Below are 20,378 nucleotides of genomic sequence, written 5' to 3' on the forward strand. Positions count from 1 at the left end.
TGTAAACAGCATGAAAGCATGGCTTGCATCTTGGCATATCTCAGTCTGAGACTTGAGATCCATGTGAACGAGAAGTGTTTCCAGCAGCTCACTGAATCTGCGTCATGAAGCCTTCAGGAAGTTTTAAAGGAAGTTTTAAAGTCAAAGCGGGATCAGCCTTGTATTAACAAGGTGCACCTAATAAAATGGGCACTTTGTGTACTTCTGGCTTACAAAAAAGACTGCACTTTGACTATTTTGACTACAGAGGGCAGTATCAGACTGATGCTGCTGAGTTGGCTCGTCCTGTTGAGTTGTCACTTCTTGTTACAGAAACAAAACAGGTCCAGGGTTTATTTACAATTGTAATTATTCTTTGTGCTCAAAGATCCGTTCACAGCCTGCAGATATTTTTCATGACCTTCTTCTAAATTGGTGCCTATTTATGCTGAAATATTGTTCACGCCTTCCCCGTATCTGTCCACACTCTCCTAACACAACACACATACACACACACACTCTTACGCAGGAGAAAACTGATTAGACATTAATGGCTTGAAGTTCAGCTCAGGAGGAAGTGGATGACCTTTATCAGTGTTAGCTGACCAGAGAATCACACCTGCAGTTTATTTCTAACAGCCAGCACAGCGTGACGAAGAGGCTCTGAGGCTCAATTCCATCAGCCAGAAAGACAGAAACACAGGTCATCTATCACACCTGAACCTTTAGACCACACACAGACACACGTGCGCGCACGCTCAGGCGTGCACACTCACAGGGTTGTCCAAAGAAATGCGATCGAATGTGCCTGCGCTTCTCACTTATTACTGCTTGTCTGTTTCTATTTTTCTTTCTATTTCTCTCCATCTCTCTCCCCTACAGTAACACATGCACAGACACTCCAGCAAAAAATATTGTGACGCTGATCAATAGTCCAATTTTTTTTTTTTTCATTTCTTTAATAAGTTCACTTTCAGCGTAATTCAAGTAGCTTTTATGGACAGTGCAGCAGGTGCACAGACCTCATGCTGAGGCTCTCTCACACGTGCATGCACATTAAACACGTACACCACGTCTTACTCAGGCTGTAATTACCTGAATCTATCTTGTGCCCCTCTCTATAAGTACCAATTTGTATTCTATTACTGACACTCCTAGCTTGTGTATGTCTGTGTGTGTTTATATGTGCCCGCAGGCTACTGTCTAAACTGAGGCCGGGCCTATTTAGTATGCGATTCAATGTCTCTATAGTACAGAAATGAACAATGCAAATATGCGCAATAACTCACACATAGATTGCATACACTCACGAAGAATGCTGGCACAGTGTGAATTCAGAAAGTCAGAGTGGAAATGTGTGTGAGTTGTGTTCAAATGAGCACTAGCATGTGCATTCTGTGTGGTTAAACCAGCATGTGTTTGTTATAATCTGATGCCACTGGTCTGCTGGCACTGGTTGTATTCTTTGCTTACATTTATTACACAAGAATTTATTATTCAATTATAATTCAAAACTAAATAATTTAGTCCACATGCTTATCTAAGTATTTCAAATCAAAGCTGAGATTGTGTATTTTTTCCAGCCAGAATTCCAGAACTTGTGTATCCCAATAACCGTGATGGAAAAGCACAGACTGTACATAAAAGGTGGATGTCATCGTGGAGCTTTAAGTAGAGTGTTCTGGCCATTTTCATCTTGGTGTTTGGAAACCAGATGTGACAAATGAGGCTTGGATGCTTTGTCGTCTGTTTTACTCTAAATTGGACCAAAATTGACATCATGTTAAGTGAATTAAAGCTAAGGTAGTGACTGAGGCCATAAACCCAACAGAAAAGTGTTTAATGAGGTCATAAGTCAAGTGAGGAAAACTTTCTTGTGGACTTGCACTCTGACTTCTTTCTACAGCTTGCCCCCTGCTGGCCACTTTTCTTTTCCCTACTTGGACTCTTTCTGTGTTTTGCGTGCAGATGATGCATAGAGCAGAGAATCAGATCCTCACATCTAAGAGGCCGGAACCTGTAAATACCCTTTACAAGTACTGTCTGGACTAAAAATCAAATGTGTTCCTTAATTTCTAATATTTGGTGCCAATCTGTAGCCATGCTAACAACCCTGCAGGACTATAATGATATACAGCTTTGCTTTAAGCTATATGTTGAGGGACACTGATTAGCAGGTTATAAAATTTACTGTCTCCCGATACTAACATTCTATCACTAAGCACAGAATCAAGTAAGGATATATTGTAATAAATCATATTATTGGGCATATTGATCAGATTTTTCATACTGGTTTGAAATGTAATTTTTGCCACGATATTGTTCTCTGCACCAAAAATGTCACCTTGCTGTAGATGTCAGTTAGATTTAGGAGTTGATCCTTGTTTATTCATCGCTAACCATGATTGTCTATAATGACCAGTTAATTAAGACTTCTCCATGCTAGTTGGAAATCTGTACAATACTTGCAGCCCTGAGTAAAAACTCTGAACATGAGACATAAAATATAAAAAATTCACTCCAGACTTGATTAGTTTGATTGTTTGTTTGTTATTTTAATTTTGTAAAAAAAGAAACCCATTTTAAATATAATTATAATATGAAAATGTACTCCTTCCTTTTTTGTGGAAATGGCATTTTGTGGCCACACCTGCAGTTCCTGTCTTCCCATCAGGGGACATATCACACTTTTCAGTGTTAGTGGTCCAAACAATTAGGAAAGAAATCTAGTGCAGCGTAACCCATTCAGTCATTGTAGAGATATTTGAGCCTGGATCTGTCGAGCCACTTAAAATCTGTGTAAAAACTGTGTTTTTCATCCATGCAAAGACTCTCTTCAACAGATATTTTTTATGCATGGTTAGTTTTCACTAACCAGTTGGCTGCACTATCAGAGCCATGTGCATGTAGTGCAGGGAAATGTCTAAGGGTTTATTGGGTTTCATATTGATCTGTAAAATTTAAACTCGTGTAACTTAAACTCATTACACTGGAGTCAGTTTAAATCCAAGTATAAATCATTTTGTGTTTCCTCCATCAAATGAACTAAACTCATTTGTGTTAAGAAGCTTTCAGACAGACATAAAAGACACATTTTCATGTAGTTAAGCAGGTGATTTTCCCTAAGTCATAATCTATCCCTTTAAAGCTTTCCCATTGACAACTAATGTAATATTGATTAGCTATGCAGCTTTCAGTATGAATAATTAACTGTGTCCTCTCTATTGAACACTGGCTGGCATCACATTCATACTGTAATGAAAGGTTATGTATTGTTTATGCATACAGTGCAGTATGTATATGTGAATACTGCAGTCCTTTTTAGATCAATCAATATTCAAGTGTTGCAAAGGGCCCTCTGCAATCTGGAGCGATTGGTGACCTTTCGCTTTCTGCCTCATTTTCTGCCTCCGTCTCCATTCTCGCTGCCGTTCTTTGGCTCTTTCCATCTGTCTCTCCTTCCTTCTGTAACTTCATTTGGGTGCACAGTTTTCATTCTTTGCTTCTTTAGCATGCCCTCTGCATTCCTGCCGCTCTTAATCCTTTTCTTTTTTTGTTCTTTTTGCCCTCTCGCTTGTCATCTTTTAGACCTCTGTTCTAAAGATAATCACCGCATGATGAACATGAGACCTCCCTCAGTCTGTGCACCCTCATCACTCCTGGTAAAAGCTATATGCAGTTTTAGAGACGGCCGATATGTGTTTTTGTCTTTGTAATCTGCTGTGGTCTACGCCCTCGGCTGCGTTGTTTGGTTCACAGAGATATCAGGTGGGCTTTATCTGCCCTCTGACGCTTCATACTGCAGAGCCCATCCGCACACCTGTCCCCTGAGAGCCAAAGAGCCCCCAGGAAAGGGCACTGCGTGTGAGCCTCAGATGTTCTGCTATTAATGGGCTTTTCTCACTAACACATACTAGCCCAAAGCAGTGCTGTGCAGGTATTTCAAGTAGTTATATGAGAAGGGTTGCAGGTTTTTGCTGTGATCCCCATGAAGAGCTTCACAAAGAGATACTGAGGTTGATAAAGATGGTGCCTTTGAGGGGAAATAAGCTGGCTTTTACTGTAATTATCAAAATCTCCAGTAATGGAAGAAAGTCAGGGAAAGAAATTCTAGATAAGAATGTATTTGATTGTTTGATTTTATCCCATAAGAGTGTTTTTGGTGAATCTGCTGCACATTTAGCCATAAGCATCATAAGTTAAATAATTTTAGCAAACTGCCACTTACTTGCACCCACAGCTGTCACAGAGCGACGTTAGCATTGTGCTCTGAAGCCAAAAAGATGAATTTAATAACTCTGTGTGTAGAGCTAAAGAGAATGGCAGAGGTGGGTGACCAGTCTCTGCGGTCCTACTTGCTTCTTTTTTCTTTCCAGAAGGCAAATCAACAGTGAGCTGCTTCTGACCAATAAGTGGCACCTGGAAAGGCTTCATAATAGCCTCCAACTCCCACCCCTCTCTCAACCAGCAGAGCCTTCAGGAGCTCTGCTGTTCTTTTAATTCAGTCTTAATGTAAAAGCTTGTTTATTCCAATTTGTTTCTGTCTGTGCCAGGGTTACACGAGCCACTGTTACTGTAAATATATTGGTCATAGCAGCTTTGAAAATAACTGCTGTCACCCTCTGTCCTCCTAAATCTATGCTGATGTATACAAATGGCTTTTGTACGGTACCATCAGTCTTTTCTTTGTCCGGTTGACAATTAATCTTCTTGGGACACATACACCCTCTAATCTTTGAGCTGATTATTACTGGTTACTTGTTATAATGACAATCGTATACTTGTGTTCTGAATTTTGTGCTCACAGCGGCCGACGCCACCTCTCCCTCCGGCCATGGAAGAAGATGAGGCAGAAAAGAGCTGCGGTCCCACTGGCTTCTGGGAAGCACTGACTCCATGCAATGGCTGTCGTAACCTGGGCTTCTCCAGCCTGTCGCAGGTACACACACACACACACACACACACACACACACACACACACACACACACACACACACACACACACACACACTCTTATATGCAGTGAGTTAACTAACTCTAACTGCATGATGATGATGTTTTGACTCCTAATTTGCATTATAATGTAGTGTCGGTGTGCACAGAGTCAAAGAATGATATCATCATCACAATTCTTATTTAACATACATGATGTAGAGTAAAGCAACACACAAACACACAAATTACAGGCTAGTGATATTGCCATTGTTCTGAGCGAATACTTTCACTGGTTACCTTGGGAACGCAGTGAATGAGCCGTCACTAGAGAGACCGGCTCTCCAGGCAGTTCTAAATACTCTGCTCAGTTTCTGCCTCTTTCTTCATCTCCTTATCATACATTTCTGAAGATCCTCCCTATCTCTCCAGTTTTGTTTTGTTTTTTGAAGCCTTTTACCTTTACGAGTAGTTCATGAACTCTGAATAACTCTCAGCTGAAATATCTGATACAGTGAAGCGACATGAAAGGCTAATGATCCCTGTGGGGAAAAATGGGCATATTACAACAACAAAGAAAGGCTGTGTAGGACAGAAGCTTGATTTTTAGGGTTTTACTGAACAAGCAGGCTTGATCCAAACTCACACTACTTCTCAGTATTCCCGCTCCATCTTTACTTCTTCCTTCCGGCTCCCTCAGCCCCACACGCTGTGTATTAAGTGTGTTTAAATGAGTGCTTAGCAGGGAGATGCATGCTGGCACAAACAGCGGGACATCTGACATTTACAACACAACAGACCCTCTGTCTGGTATACTGGCAGCCTGCCGGCCTGACTGGCACACCGCCTGGAGATGTTCGCACCTGGGCGAGTGTGTGCGTTTGTACTAATGCGCTGTGCATGATAGCTTAAACCTTTGAATGCGAGCATGTGGGTATACACAGCGTAATCGGTATCATCAGCTTTTTGTGTGTGACATCATCTCGAGCTTGCGTGGGAGGATTTGTGTGTGTGTGTGCGTGCGTGCTCGCGCTGGTTTTATTGAAGAAGTAGAAGTGGAAGGAACAGAGTGTCAGAGGGAGAGAAGCACCGAGTCGTTGCTGAATAATTAACTTATCACTGCAGTGATTTTCCCACTGCCATTGTGGATAAACAGAGTTAACATAAACACACACAAAAAAAGCATTTGCATCCCCTTAGAGGATTAATAGGGTCTAAAAAAAAAATAGCTGTGCTGCAGTCGCCACCATTGTTTACATCTCAATCTTTTGTTTTTATCAATCCACGTGACATCTGCTAACATGCGCGCTCACCAGTCCCCCCTGGTCATCTTTCTCCCTCGTTAGATGTCCGCAGTAGTGTTTTAACCTCTGTCTCTTGTCTGAGTGTTTAGTTTCCTGGTTGTCAGCTGTCACTTAAAGCTGTCAATCAAAGTGCTAGATTTTTGTAATGAGTCATACAGAAAGTCTAACCTTAAAATAAACCGCTTAAAGCACCATGTTAAAGTGAAATACGGTGTAATTTAAAGTTTTCTTTAACCCCCCCCCTCAATATACTTTAATGCCATTAAAATTATTCAAATTCTTCATTGGAAAATTCATATTTCTTTGGTTTACTTACTGTATGTCAGCAGAAATAATGTTGTCAAATTCAATTGATTACAAAATATCCTCCAGACTAAGAACCCTGCCCTCCTAATATATACAGGCAGTGTTCATATAAACATGTAAATCAGATATTTGGTAAATAAAAATTGATTCATGTGCTGTGTATTGTTTAATTTGAGGAAAATGAGTATATTAATCAGATAGATGTGTTTGATTAATTGAAATCTGGTCAGGAACCTCCCACAGCCCTATCAAGCTAGTCATTTAAAAACTTTCGAGCGGGGATATAAAACTCATTTTGCATTGCGGGCCACATACAGCCCACTTTCATCTTATGTGGGCTAGACTGGTGAAACTGGTGAATCTATTAAATCTTACTATATAATATTGATATATAAATATATAAATGTAATAATAGAAGATGAAGAAGCACAATTTCAACATCATGTTTCAGTTTTTCTAACATGCTGCTGTAGTAAATGAAAGAAATCTATAAGCATGACTCTTTGGGTTTAAATTGCAAGAGGTAAACTGACTGAAATCTAAAATGAAATTGTGTTAATGGCCAGTGGGGGAGGTCTTGATCAGTAGAAAAAAAACTGTAAACCTTGTGAAAATACAGTTACAAATCCAAGAGCAATGTCTTCCTTTATATTTTCTAAAACCTTCCATAGGACCAGATTGGAATCTTTGCCAGGCTGATTCTGGTCCCTGGGCCTTATGTTTGGCACCCGATTCAGAGTTTTTTTTTTTTTTGGGGGGGGGGGGTTGCAGAAAAGAAATGCATGAATCTATCTAAACTGGAAAAGCATCACTGACATATAAACAGTGTTTACAGTCATGTGCCAAATCACATGTACATTTTTATTTCTGAGAAATGTGTAAGGCAACATTTACATTTTGAATTTCTGGCAAGAGTGCTCCTTTCAGCTCTTTACTGCCTGTGGCCATCTCCCTGTACAACGCATCCACTTAACACACTGTTTGCTGCTACAACTACACATGTTTCTTTTCCAACTATTTATTTATGAGTGACTTATGTATGTATGTATGTATATATATGTATATATTGTACTATTCTTAGTTAGTGTATTGTCTGTCTTGTCTTAATGTTGGTTTAAAATGGAGCACTGTAACAAAAAATAATTTCCCCCAGGGATCAATAAAGTATTCTGATTCTGATTTACAGTAGCTGCTATATGCTTCCTTTTTCACCAGCTAGTTACTGACTTTGTTGGTGCCAGGGTTGCTATGGTTGCGAGGTCTGCGGTTTTCTGAGTAATTGGCCCACATTTGAAGCATTTCTGCAGGTTGAACTTTTCTTGTCCATGAGTTCGTGTTGTGTATGAAAATTGCCAATATATCCTAAAAATCATAAAAGCCAAACTCCAGCATGCAGGCTTAGATAGAAAACAAACTATTTTGTGATACTCTCCAACACCGGGTGCCTGCCTTTTGGGTGTTATATTGTATTGTTTATTATAGGTTAGTTTGATTGGCCATGAGGCTGGTTTTATCAAACAGACCTGGCAGCTCTGTTTGGTGCTGAGCGGAGAGCTCACAGGAGAGTTTTTGTTGAACACAGCTGCCTGCTGCATCCAAAAGGCTGGAAAACCAAAACAATGACCTGAAAGGTCAGTACAGCCGAGGGGAAAAGCAGTGTTGGCTGATAATTTTCTGTGAAACAGGATGGCTAGCCATTGCAAATGTAAAATACTGCAATGAAGGGTTTATGGAAGTGTTTTAAAATATTATGTGGCTGAAAAACAACACTGTTAAATTCATAGCTATACCTTAGTTACGCCTGAGGGTGAAACACCTGAGAGTTGGTGGTTTAGCAGGGGATACTTCTTTGTCCTCTGCCACCGGGTGGTATCAGGGTGAGCAAGGATGTGCCCAGGGTGGATATTGTCTCTGGACTCTGATCAGACACCTCACCACTCCAAAAACCACGGATGCTTGGTAGAAAGGTGCCGGGGAGTGTTCAGGTATTGGTGTGTAGATATATACTAGTTGTAGGAGTCAAAGAGAATTTGGCATGAGAAATACAGATTTTTTTACAACATGTGTTCAAGCTTAACTATCAGAAACCCTTCTCATCATTAATGGGAACTTGTGTAATTTTCCAGTGCCTGGAAATGTACCTCTATCCTGTTTGTCTCAATTTCTAACCAGGACGAAGACCAAAAAAACGAATAAAGTCTGGTCTGAAAAAAATGTTATTAACTCTTTACCTTTTACCGTTTCATTCTACAGGGTGGGCCATTTATATGGATACACCGTAATAACATGGGAATGGTTGGTGATATTAAAGTCCTGTTTGTGGCACATTAGTATATGTGAGGAGGCAAACTCCTCAAGATGGGTGGTGACCATGGTGGCCATTTAGAAGTCGGCCATCTTGGATACAACTTTTGTTTTTTCAATAGGAAGAGGGCCATGTGACACATCAAACTTATTGGTAATGTCACAAGAAAAACAATGGTGTGCTTGGTTTCAACGTAACTTTATTAAATTGAAGCAGAGCAAAGTTACAGAGGTTTAATTAGAGACACAGCTAAGCATTTTGCAATTTCGCATAATTTTAAAAAGTTTACATTTCTTCAGCAGCAGAAATTTCTTGTTGTAAGTTAGTTAAATTAAAAAAATAAAAAACAAACCGCGGCCGACAGCGCTGTACACAGTGGTAGACTGGTGCGTAATAAGAAAGTGGATAATGCAGAAAACAGAGATTTTTAGATGTGACACTCTTCTTGAAGTACACTGAGAGAGAGGGAGAGCTGTGCATGACGTGTCATTTTATCATGGTGGAAGCAAAACAGCAAAAGTAAGAGGGAATTCATGACGATGTTTACGTGAAGCGAAAGGTGAAGCTTAGTTTGGATCTTCTTTTGCTGATGGTTCAGTCAGTTTTGGTTGGAGGATGATGAAACCTGCAGCGTCAGAATCTAGTGCAAAAAAAAAAAAAAAGACGTAAACATAGAAAGCTGACATCTCACCAATTCTGATGCGTCGGCGGGTCCGCGCTCTATGTTTACGAATTTGTGCAGAATCCATGTACCTGCTCTCATTTACAGTTTTAGTTGTTTGGTGGTTGTTGAAATTTTGTGAGGTTTAACCTAACCAATTTTAATCGGTAAACCCACCCCTACTTCTCATAACACATCCAGTCCCAGCAGCTGCCAGTCCATTGTGTTGGATGAAGGTTCATGAGTAGTGGAATAAGAAAAGCTGCCCTGTAGCATTACGGAGATGGATGTCTAATGTCAAAACTTGCTTGAAGTATTTCAACAGGCCCACAATTCACAGCTTCCAAAATAGCCATCTGACGTGAAGTCATACCCTGAAACAAAAACAGCAAAGTAAATACGTACCTTTATTAAATGGCAGCTGCGGACGTTTTATTTATTTTTCTATGTTTGTGCAAGACTGCACGTCTTAAGCAAGCACGAAATAAAGTTTGCCTATGTTTTAATATTTGTGTGTCTATACATATTTGTGTGTCTGTACCTTGTACCTTTGTGGCCCGAGGTAATGAATTTAACATATCCTTGCTGCCTGTCACATGCGTGTTTTTTGTGCACACATGACTGCACTCACTCCCTCATTACGAAGTTTCCCCTGTTGAGAATTGTCGTTACTAGCTACAGGTTTCCACTGACCATCTCCATGTGAACGCAGCTTGACGCCAAAGCATGTGCGGGGCTTTCCTTTGCAGCGTCACCTTTTTTAAAATTAAGTTACAGAACTCATTTGCGACAACCTTGAAAGCAAAAGAAAAGAGAGACAGGTAATGATGAAATGCAGGAAAGACAAGAGATGCTGTAGAGAGAGGTCTGGAGTGTTGCCAAGCAACACAGACTTTCTTGAGATGTCAGGCGTGGGATGTCCACCATTAACAAATCTCAGTCACCAACAGCATAGGTGCGTCAGACTGCTGCACACACACTTGCACATGTCAGCGTTTCCTGACTTTCTACCAGGTTATTTCCTCTCATTTCACCATCTTTACTTCCTTCCTGTTTTTCTTCCTCCGTCTGACTTTCTTCCTCCACACTTAGTCAGACTTGCTTCTTACATTTCTCTTTCTCAAGCTCTAATTTTCTTTCTTAGGAAACAGGGCTTTACTCACAGCTGACGCAGTTTTAAGATGTGTGTTGTAAGGTGTCTTTGTGTGAGAAATGAAAGAATCTTAGCCAGCAAATATCCAGATAAGTGATATCCAGGCTCAGTTTCCAGTACAGTCCACCTTTACAGATATGTTTTAAACAGTTGTATGAGAGCAGATGTTTTCATGATTTGCATGTTAGATACACAAACAGCATAGTCAAAGCCTGCTCAGACATGATCGGTCAAAACTCATGAGACTAAGTGCAGGATAAGCTTCTGGTCTGGTTGACTCCAGATTGTGTGCATTCATATGTAGATATCAGTTTGTAGAGGTTAGTGTTGTGCTGTCACAGATCAGACAGCCATGAGAGCCTTTGAGGGTGCTAAGGAACATCAAAGGCAAGTGTTTATGAGGGGGCAGAAATTATGTGCAGAGCTTTAAAAGCATCTAAATGAGGGAGTAGAATTTGTGTGAGTGGGTGAGTTTTCATCTTATGTTTAAAGTTTAAGATCATTGACCTTTTTCAGATTGTTTAATGTTTTGTAATATTTAATTATTTAAAATAAGCAAGGTTGAAGTTGCTCCATGGAAACTGTATCTTTATCTTACGTGCAGAATTAGACATGCTTCGTTTAAATAAATAAATAAATCACACACAGCAGCTGGCCTTTTGAAGTTTTTCCTGGAAGCAAAGTGGCGGTATCATAATGTCATGCAAACAAACTGGTGATGAGATTCGATGAGTACAAAGAAGACTAAAGGTACTGAAAAGTACTCACTCACCAATCCAAGTGATTTATTTCAGGTGTTCCAGTCACTTCCATCACCGTGGGTGTATAAAATCAACCATTTGTGAAAGAATGGGTCGCTCTCAGGAGCTCATTTACTTCCTTCGTGGTTCCGTGATAGGATGCCACCTGTGCAACAAGTCCAGTCATGAAAAATTTATTATTAAATATTCCACAGTCCACCGTTAGTGGTGTTATAGCAGAAGTGATAGGAAGTGGCAGTAACTCAACCCCAAATTTCTCGCCCACTGCCAACCATTTGGGGGAGAAACATTTTTCCGCTCGTAACCATTGGTTATATTCCATCCAACAGGGCGGATGACTCAAAGAATTTGCGCGTGATGAGGAAACCCAGGTGCTTGGTCATTTTGGAGGCCTACTTAGGTAAATTGCATCTCTCTGGTCTTATTCCCATTCAGACAAAGATGACTCCACCCACACCATTATGCTCCTCCTCTTGCTCATCACTAATACTACAGAAATTCAGAGTACAGAGTTTTTTTCTTGGTGGCATTACCTGGAGTCTTTTAATAAGGACTTCGGGCAGCACGAGTTGATGTGACTACAAAGTCAAAACAGGAGAATCTTTCCTAAGTGTTCAGTAACCAGTCGCAGCAGATGGCCACCCCTCCCTGATCCTGGTTCTGCATGAGGTTTCTTCCTGTTAAAACTGTGTTTTTTCTTCCCACTGTCGCTGGATTGCTTGCCATAGGGGGCCATATGATTGTTGGGGTTTTTTGTTGTTGCTTTCTTTGTATTATTTTAGGGTCTTGACCTTACAATATCAAGCAACTGTTGTTGGGAGTTGGTGCTATATAAATAAAATTGAATTGAACTGAATGGAAAAATTAATTAATCTTGCATTATACCATTGTAATAAATCAAACTGTTAATATGTAGCCATTCTGTATATGCTAGTAGTATAATTCTCTTCCACTCACATAAACCTTGTAGTCATAACTGCTCGGGAAAGGAAACATCAATTTCCTGAAAGAAAATGAGCGTGCCAGTTATGAGATAAAAATACATAACTGAAAATAGTCAGCAGCTATTTGGATGATGTGTTTAATTATTTTAGTAGGATTTCTTTTTTCAGCTCCAGCTTTTCAGATTTGACGTTTGATGTCTAATAGAACCTTTGGAGAAAATTTAATTATCTCATTTTGGACTTGTAAAATTAAATTAAAAGTCAGTAATAGATCCAGGAAAATGTGGTGGCTATTTTCTTGATATTTACTATAGACAAAATTAATTTATCAAGAAAATAATTAGCAGACTAAACGATCAAGCAAATAATTACTTCTTGCAGTCCGTATCTGAGACGTCTAAAACTCTGCAGTGCCTGCAAATGTGTGCGCGTGTGTGTGAGGATTGTATGAATTGAGACAAAGATGTGAACAAAAGTGTTATAAATTTTTGCTCGGAGTGAATAGCGGATGATGCTGTTTGCTCTGTGGATTTTAATCCTGTTTTTCCAGTTAATTATCATTCATTTAATTGGCTGAAAACAGAAATTCTGTCATTCAAAACATTGAATTAGACTAATTGATTATTATTATGTTCTCTTTTAATTTGATTTGATTTTGCTTTCATTTCCCGCTCTTGCTCCCGTCTCTCGATGGGACGTGACGCAGCTCTGTGCTTACACTTGGTGCCTGTTAATGGCGTTATGCCCCTCTAGACTGCAGCTATAGGCTGTCAAAATAACTCAAAAGACACATATAGGTGCTGTCATATTTCACCTGAAATAGACTGGCACAAACCTATAATGCCCTTGACTCCATGAAGATGTGCTGTGGATGCGTGCGCTTGTTTGTGTGTAGTTTTACATCCCGTCGGAGTATCACATATCTCACTATTCTTGAGGTAAACAGGAAAAGGCAGAGAAAGCTGCCGAGAGGGGAATAGAAGCTCAAAGAAAAGCCACCAGCAGGAATTTTTTTTATTTTATTATTATTATTTTTTTTTACTGCAGTGTTGGTTTTATAATACGGTGCAGCACAGCAACCCTTCCTGTAGTGTTGATGCCCTTGAGCAAGGCATTGAAAACACAGTACGCTTATGCAGAGACTGTTAAATGTGTGCAAATTATGTTGTGTTCCAGTTCAAATGAGCTCGCGTTAAAGAGATTAAGGGACAATCCTACACACAGGTGACAGAGCGAGATAAGGGTAAATTTGCTTTCTGTGTTCTTGTTTACAAAGGAATTAAAGATGTGGTTAGAAGGCTTTACAGGCAAATAAGATGACTGATCGTACCGAGTTCATATTTAAACAAACATCATTTGTATCCGTGTATTTGTGTAACATATTGATGGAAATTATTTTCATACAAAACACTGTTGTGGCCCCACATGACGCGAGGGCTAATGATGTTGGCAGGAAACGTCTGTCTCTGTTATTTTGCCTCTGGCAGCACAGTTATGCAAAAAAAACCTATGATGATAGGTATTTGTCATTTTGAGCGATTTACACTCTGCTAAAAAAAGGGGAATGAACTTTGTCGAGAGATGTGAGGCAGTTGCAGATGATGCTTCATCATGTTTAGCTTGGTCTAATCTCGGGAGATTATGAGTTTCTGGAAAAGAACCGCTCTCTGTTAAAGGAATTTCTTGATTTTTACATAAATATATTTATGAGGTTGCAGTTGCTTAGTGTACCATCATACCAAACCCAGCATGCTGATTTTAAATGGATATAGTGTTTGCTAATTCAGTCTGAATACAAAGATTTAGTGTTTGACAGCTATATCCTCACCAATATAGCTGCCAAGTAGTGAAGCCAGTGCCAAGGAGCCACTGGCTGCACTACTTTGTGCCCCTGTCTCACATCATTTTAGGTCTGCACTGAAAATCATTCTTGTGCACTAAAATAAATTAAGTGTAATAAAGCAAACATCAAGCTGATAGGCAGTATAAAAGATGGACATAGGTACTGTGATGACACCCTGGTGAATAAAATCCTGTTTTGTATGCTGGAAGTGACTGTGAACTGACTGTGAAACCACACATTTATTAACTGACATTTTGTCAGTCCAACTTCATTAGACAATGAACGTATCCTTGGATTATCCTCCTCTCAGGAAATCTACAAAATAGACTTTGGCTACGTCCACACGTACACGGGTATTTTTGCAAACGGAGATTTTCCGTTTTTGTTTTTAAAAAAAATCCTGTCCACACGTAAACGCAAAAACGAAGGAAAACACTGCTAGGAACATGCCAAAGCAACAGGTGGCGATATATTCCTAACCGTGTAGAAATGTTGGCCAATCAGAAATCTAGAAGCCTCGGTGGGAAAGACTAAACAAAGATAGATCTGCACATAGAAACAGAACTGAGTCCTGTGTGGAGGGACAGTAACTGTGTGTGTATATGTAAGCATTTAAACACTGCAGAGAGTAACAGTATTTGGTGTAAGTCCGCCATTGTAGAAATTCATTTCACTGAAACAATAATGTGGCGCACAGTGTGACGTCAAAAAATGCGCACACCTTTGACGCTGCGTTTTCTCCGTTTTCCTTGTCCACATGTAAATGCAAAAACGGAGTTTTCGAAAATATCCACCCTGGAAGGCGTTTTTAAAAATCTCAGTTTTCAGTGACCGAAAATGCCGTTTACGTGTGGACGAAAGGCGCAAACACATAGAAAAATCTGCGTTTTCAAAAATACCCAGGTACGTGTGGACGTAGCCTTCAGTATGACTCGAAATGAGTGACTGAGCTCATAAACTGATCAGGAAAAGTGTTCACAGAGGTCAAGTCCAATGGCCCTTCTTTTGGGAGGGATGTTTTTTTTCGTGGCTCTTCATAAGGCTGGTTAGTGGTCTCCAACCACTGCGGTAACCTCAGTCATGGTGGCCTGTGCTTGAAGAAAACAGTTTTCACTCAGCCATAAAAACATATTACACACAAACATAACAATCAAAAAGCAAACACTGCAAGAATGATAACAATACTGCTAGCATGACAACTTCAACATTAACATTCCCATGAGTCCCTGCAAAAACCAGGCATAGTCTGCATGGTTGCCTCACTTGGGGCTGACATATGCATTGCCTTTAATTCTGTTTTTTCAGCTGTTTTAAATGTTTGTAATATTGGCCAGTGATTAACAAACACAAGATCAGACTTTTAAATCAACTACTATATTAACCTCCTAGGACCTAGAGTGCACATATGTGGACATCACATTTTGGGTTGTCTAGACCAAAATACTAAATTTTGCTCCAAAAGGGCCTGATTTCCACTTACAAGGACATTATACTGCCACTGTTCTATCGAAATGTAAAAATGTGGATCTCATTTTTCTCAGAAACAAAAATCAGGAAAACTCCCCCACATAATTCTTTGTTTTTACATTCATGAGGTCTCAAACAGCCCAAATAGCAAAGACAAATTGAAAATGCATGCCATAAAAGAGTTCAGGTCTTAAGCGGTTAAAGATTTGTTTTGTTTTTTTTAATCTGTTCATATTTAAACAGCTTTGAAAACAATGGGATATCAGCTTTCAGTTTTTGCTTCTGGTTTATCAGTAAGGTTGTGTAAATGCAGCCATGGGAAATAAAATAATAACTGGGAAGTTAATTTCAGCTCCAAACTAAATGTGCTTCCTGCTGCAAACTTTTTTTCTCCCACCGTTACGCAACGCACACTCACCTTAGCAGCCTTTTGTTGCTTCAGAACTTCCTCCAAAGTTGAAGGACCTGCAGTTAAATGCAGTAAAAGTTTGGTCACACAGCAGTGGCTCTCTGTCTGCAGTCTCTTGCTCCAGCTGGTTGCCGTGTCTGTGGGATTAAGCGTGGAGCCGAGGGAAGCCACAGTTAGAGCTTTGCTCAATACAGTAGAATACATGGGGAATGTGAAGGGTGTAATTTTCTGTGGAGTGAGTGTCGGTGTCCCATGGGTGGCTCAGCTAGCTGATTTTTGAGGGATTAGCCAGCCATGGAGGGAAATCCAATTCTGCAAGGCAATCCTTGCTCGCTGATCGGACCAACCTGCACCTCTGACTTTTTCTTTCCTTTTCTTCTATTTTCCAGTTTCAGATTTACTTCACTCTGTCCTTTAATTCTCAATCAAATACTCCCTATATCTTACCTATTTTTGTGATTACCCGAGATCAAACAGTAATCCGGTCGTTAAGTGATGTTAAGTAATTTTTCAACTCTCAGTAATGCCATAGTGATCGTTTGATATATGGACCTGCAGCGGAGTTTAGGTCCAGACATGGCTAGTGACGCCAGACTTAACGACCGGATAGAAATTTTAGAGATGTACTTAATTGCTTTCTTGTAGAATTGTATGGGAAACAAATCCCCCAAATCATAACCCACAACAGAACACATAGATGGAGATGAAGTTTTGACAGAATGGATACAATTGTGCCTGTGCAATGATTAAAAAAAAATTAAAATACAGCTTTTTTTTACAGCATTCTGCAGGTTGCCAGATGGGATTTTGGTCAATGTTTGATTATCAAGAAAGAAGAACATACCCATTCAGTTTTGAACTGCCTTAATTTTTCTTCACGTTCTGTCTCTTTTCTTTATTGGTATCCTCTACTGACCGCACCCCTCAGGCCCTCAGAGTGTCCTTTGTCCTTTCTTGTGTTCACCCCTCCTCTTTCTTTCTAATCAAATGGTCTCCATGAGGAAATGCCAGCAAATTATAGCGTCTATTCATATCTGATGGCCTGTGAACTCTGTGTACAGTGTGGGGTGGTGGATTGGCTGTTGGGTGGTACAGCGCTGGGTTTAACTGAAAAAGAGAGATTTGGGATTTAAGTTCCTCGGATGTAACAGAAGCAACAGCACATTTCCTGGTTGGGTTATCAGGCCTGCGCACATGCAAACAGGCACGCACACACAAATGCTATACATAACGAGAGTAAACTCAATCAGAGAAAAACACACAAAATATGCATGAAAGCTCTGACATGATCACACACGCATAAAACCCCCACCAAACTGTATCTGCAGCAGACAGACACGTACAAATGCCACACTGCATTATTACACAGATATAATCAGAAACAATCTTCTGGCCACATGTGGAGGCACATAGACACACACACACCCAAAACGCACACTGTCAGACGTTTAATCTGGCCTGGCAGTTGGATGGGAGCTGCATACGACCTGCTAATTAGTGGCCAGAGGAGGCCTCTGTTTGTCTGCTCTCTTCCTGTTCAGCTCAGACACAAGTTTCTCTGTCCTATCTCTTCCCTTTAAGATAGAGCGAGAGAGAGAGGGAGGGATATGAATGAAGACCGAGTGTGTCTGTTTGTTGGAGGCACAGCACACACTTCTCTGCGTGAAGCCTTTTTGACCACATTTTAAAGCTTTTTGACCCCCCCATCACCTCCAGGGACAAATGGGAGAATACCATCAGAATATCAGGTAGCTAAACCTGCTGTCACCCTGCCGGATTAATTTCATCTCCACATTCAGGTGCTCCTAGGCTTCTGTCGAAAGATTTCTCGGCACCGACTGTCCTGTTTGAGATAGGTGGGACATGTGCTGTAGAGAGACTTGCTCAAACTTTTAAGTTTGTTGCTCTCTTCAGTGAAGCCGGATCGCTTGCTTTCTTGTCTCTCTTTGGCTTACTTTAGTGTAGAAAAAACAAGCACGTTGTCTGAGTTGCCTCCCATTTCTGTGCATTTTTCGTCTTTGTGCGTGAGGAAATCCTTTCTCCTAACTTACCGCACTCCCACTTCCTCTGCTTCTGTTCCTGAGCACAAAGTCATTTTCCTCTTCCCGCTCTGTCTCTCTGTCTCGTGCTCATCTCCTCGGGATTCGCTGACACAAACTCCAAAGTAAGTGTTGAGTAGGATCCTGGCGTCCTTTTGATCTACCTGTGTTTTCCTCTCCCTTTTCTTTTCGCTGTCTGTTTCTAGTCTTATCCAAAGCTGTGGTTTTTATTACACCTGTCAGATTTGACCTCCTTTCTTTTGCCTTGTTTCTGCCAAAGCAGCCAGGGTGGACGCTGGAGATTTAACAGGAATAATAAAAGGTGATGTAGAAGTGAAAGAGAGAAATGTAGCTATACCTGGTAGCAAAGGGTATAGCACAAGTTACAGCACAAAAATAGGTCTTTTTCAATACAATTATTGATTATTTATACCTGTATTCATTTAAGGAATACATTTAGTTACAGTTCTAACTATTGCCATTCTTTCAGTTTTCACCATCACTTCTTTTCATTTTGTTTTTTCCTCCCTTCAGATGCTAGTGGGGCAAAGCTTTCATTATTTCTTTCTGGAGATTTTGTCATATGCTTTTCTTCAGTGCATCTATTAATCAGTGTGACTCCGCTCGTAGCGTTTCAAAAGCTCTGGAATACAGAATGACATCCTCGTTGTTCCTGTGAACAATGGAGACAGTAGCTGAGATTATTCATAACTTTTCCCACCAAAATTTACCATGCGAGTTATTTATTTTCAGATCACAACTGAATTTCCTATGAACTCTGACACTTCCTTTTAAAAAGACAATGGTTCCACTTGTCTCTGTTTCGTTTTGGACCTCTGTTCACTGGAAGTGAACAGTAACTCGGAAAGCTTTATCTTCGTTCGCTCTAAAGTACTGCCCCCTCCCACCTTCGCGCTTTGGAGCAATCTCATGCATTTCCTGGCAAATCTGACCCACTGAAAAACCCCTTTGGTATGATTACATTCCTACTAATAGTAATAATAATGCTTCAATTTTCAAAACATAGATCCAAAATGCTTTGCAGAATAAATTGAAATGCCACTGATTGAAAATCGAGAATCAAAAAGAAAATTAAACACAGTTAAAACAAAAGCAAGTAAGAGCAGAATAAGACTTGGACAAACAGGGTAAATAATATGGCAGTGAGGTCAATACAATACAAATAAATGAATAAGAAAACAATCCTTATAGAAAAACAACAACCAAGAACAACTTTACGTAAAAATACGTTTTGAGGTATGACTAATGGTCCAATGTTGATCGCTCCTTGCTGAGATGATTTTTGTAGCTGCACGAGCTCGTCCATGGAGATGCTACATTTTATTACACCAACTTTGCATGTGCCTGATTTTCCAGAGTTTAAACATGTATGACAGTAATGACTACTCCACCTAGGTGTCTCCAGCAGCCATGGCTTTATAAGAAGACGCAAAGTCTGCTCTCCCCAGTTCTTCTTGTAAAGACATCCACAGTTGCAGGGCTCTAACACAAAGTGCCCAAATTCTTTTTGTAATGATGCCGGCTATGGGAAACAGCTAAGAGGGCCTGCAATGGAGAATGCAAGCAGAGGAATTCCTGATGTTTGAGGATAATTTTTCCCCTTAAATTTAAATCCGTAAGTTGTAAGTTTACTAGCTGTCAGTCACATAACAGTAAAAAATTATCTTTATCTATAATTCTCTATATGATTCAACAGAAGCATATGTTAAACTTCTGCCTTATGTGATTGTAAATATACTTCAATTCAATTCAATTTTATTTATACAGCGCCAAATCACAACAACAGTCACCACAAGGTGCTATACATTGTAAGGTAGACCCTACAATAATACATACAATGAGAACCCCAACAATCAAATAATCCCCTATGAGTAAGCACTTTGGCGACAGTGGGAAGGAAAAACTCCCTTTTAATAGGAAGGAACCTCCAGCAGAACCAGGCTCAGGGAGGGGCAGCCATCTGCCGTGACCAGTACTTACATGTAAAGCCAGGATTGTTGCTAGACACAGTGCTAGATGAGCGCAGCTCCCCATTATTCAAATCCCAGTTATTTCTTTACTTATTTTGTAATGCAAAAAAGTCAGTTAAATTTATTTAAACATTAAATTATGCCATCTACTTTTCAGCAGCTGCCTTCCTGACAGACTGACTAGTCACTTCAATGATAGTATACCTCAATTCTGATGGTTTTTGTTTGTATTATTGCATGTTCTTGTTGCCTATTTTGCTGCTTCTTTAAAGAAAAAGTCAACT

The 20,378-nt window shown here is 40.0% G+C and overlaps 1 protein-coding gene across 7 annotated transcripts in view; it reads left to right on the top strand.

Annotated features, from left to right (window-relative positions):
• The window catches only part of anks1b (ankyrin repeat and sterile alpha motif domain containing 1B), a 282,958-nt gene that overhangs the window by 135,851 nt on the left and 126,729 nt on the right, over positions 1 to 20,378 (top strand). For all 7 annotated transcript variants that reach the window (XM_026146084.1, XM_026146081.1, XM_026146083.1 and 4 more), the window contains one exon: positions 4,787 to 4,918. In XM_026146084.1, the coding sequence (XP_026001869.1) occupies positions 4,787 to 4,918 (132 nt within the window). The remainder of the gene's footprint in view (positions 1 to 4,786; positions 4,919 to 20,378) is intronic.

This window comes from Astatotilapia calliptera, chromosome 17 (assembly GCF_900246225.1).
Source record: "Astatotilapia calliptera chromosome 17, fAstCal1.2, whole genome shotgun sequence".
Taxonomy (NCBI): Eukaryota; Metazoa; Chordata; class Actinopteri; order Cichliformes; family Cichlidae; genus Astatotilapia; species Astatotilapia calliptera.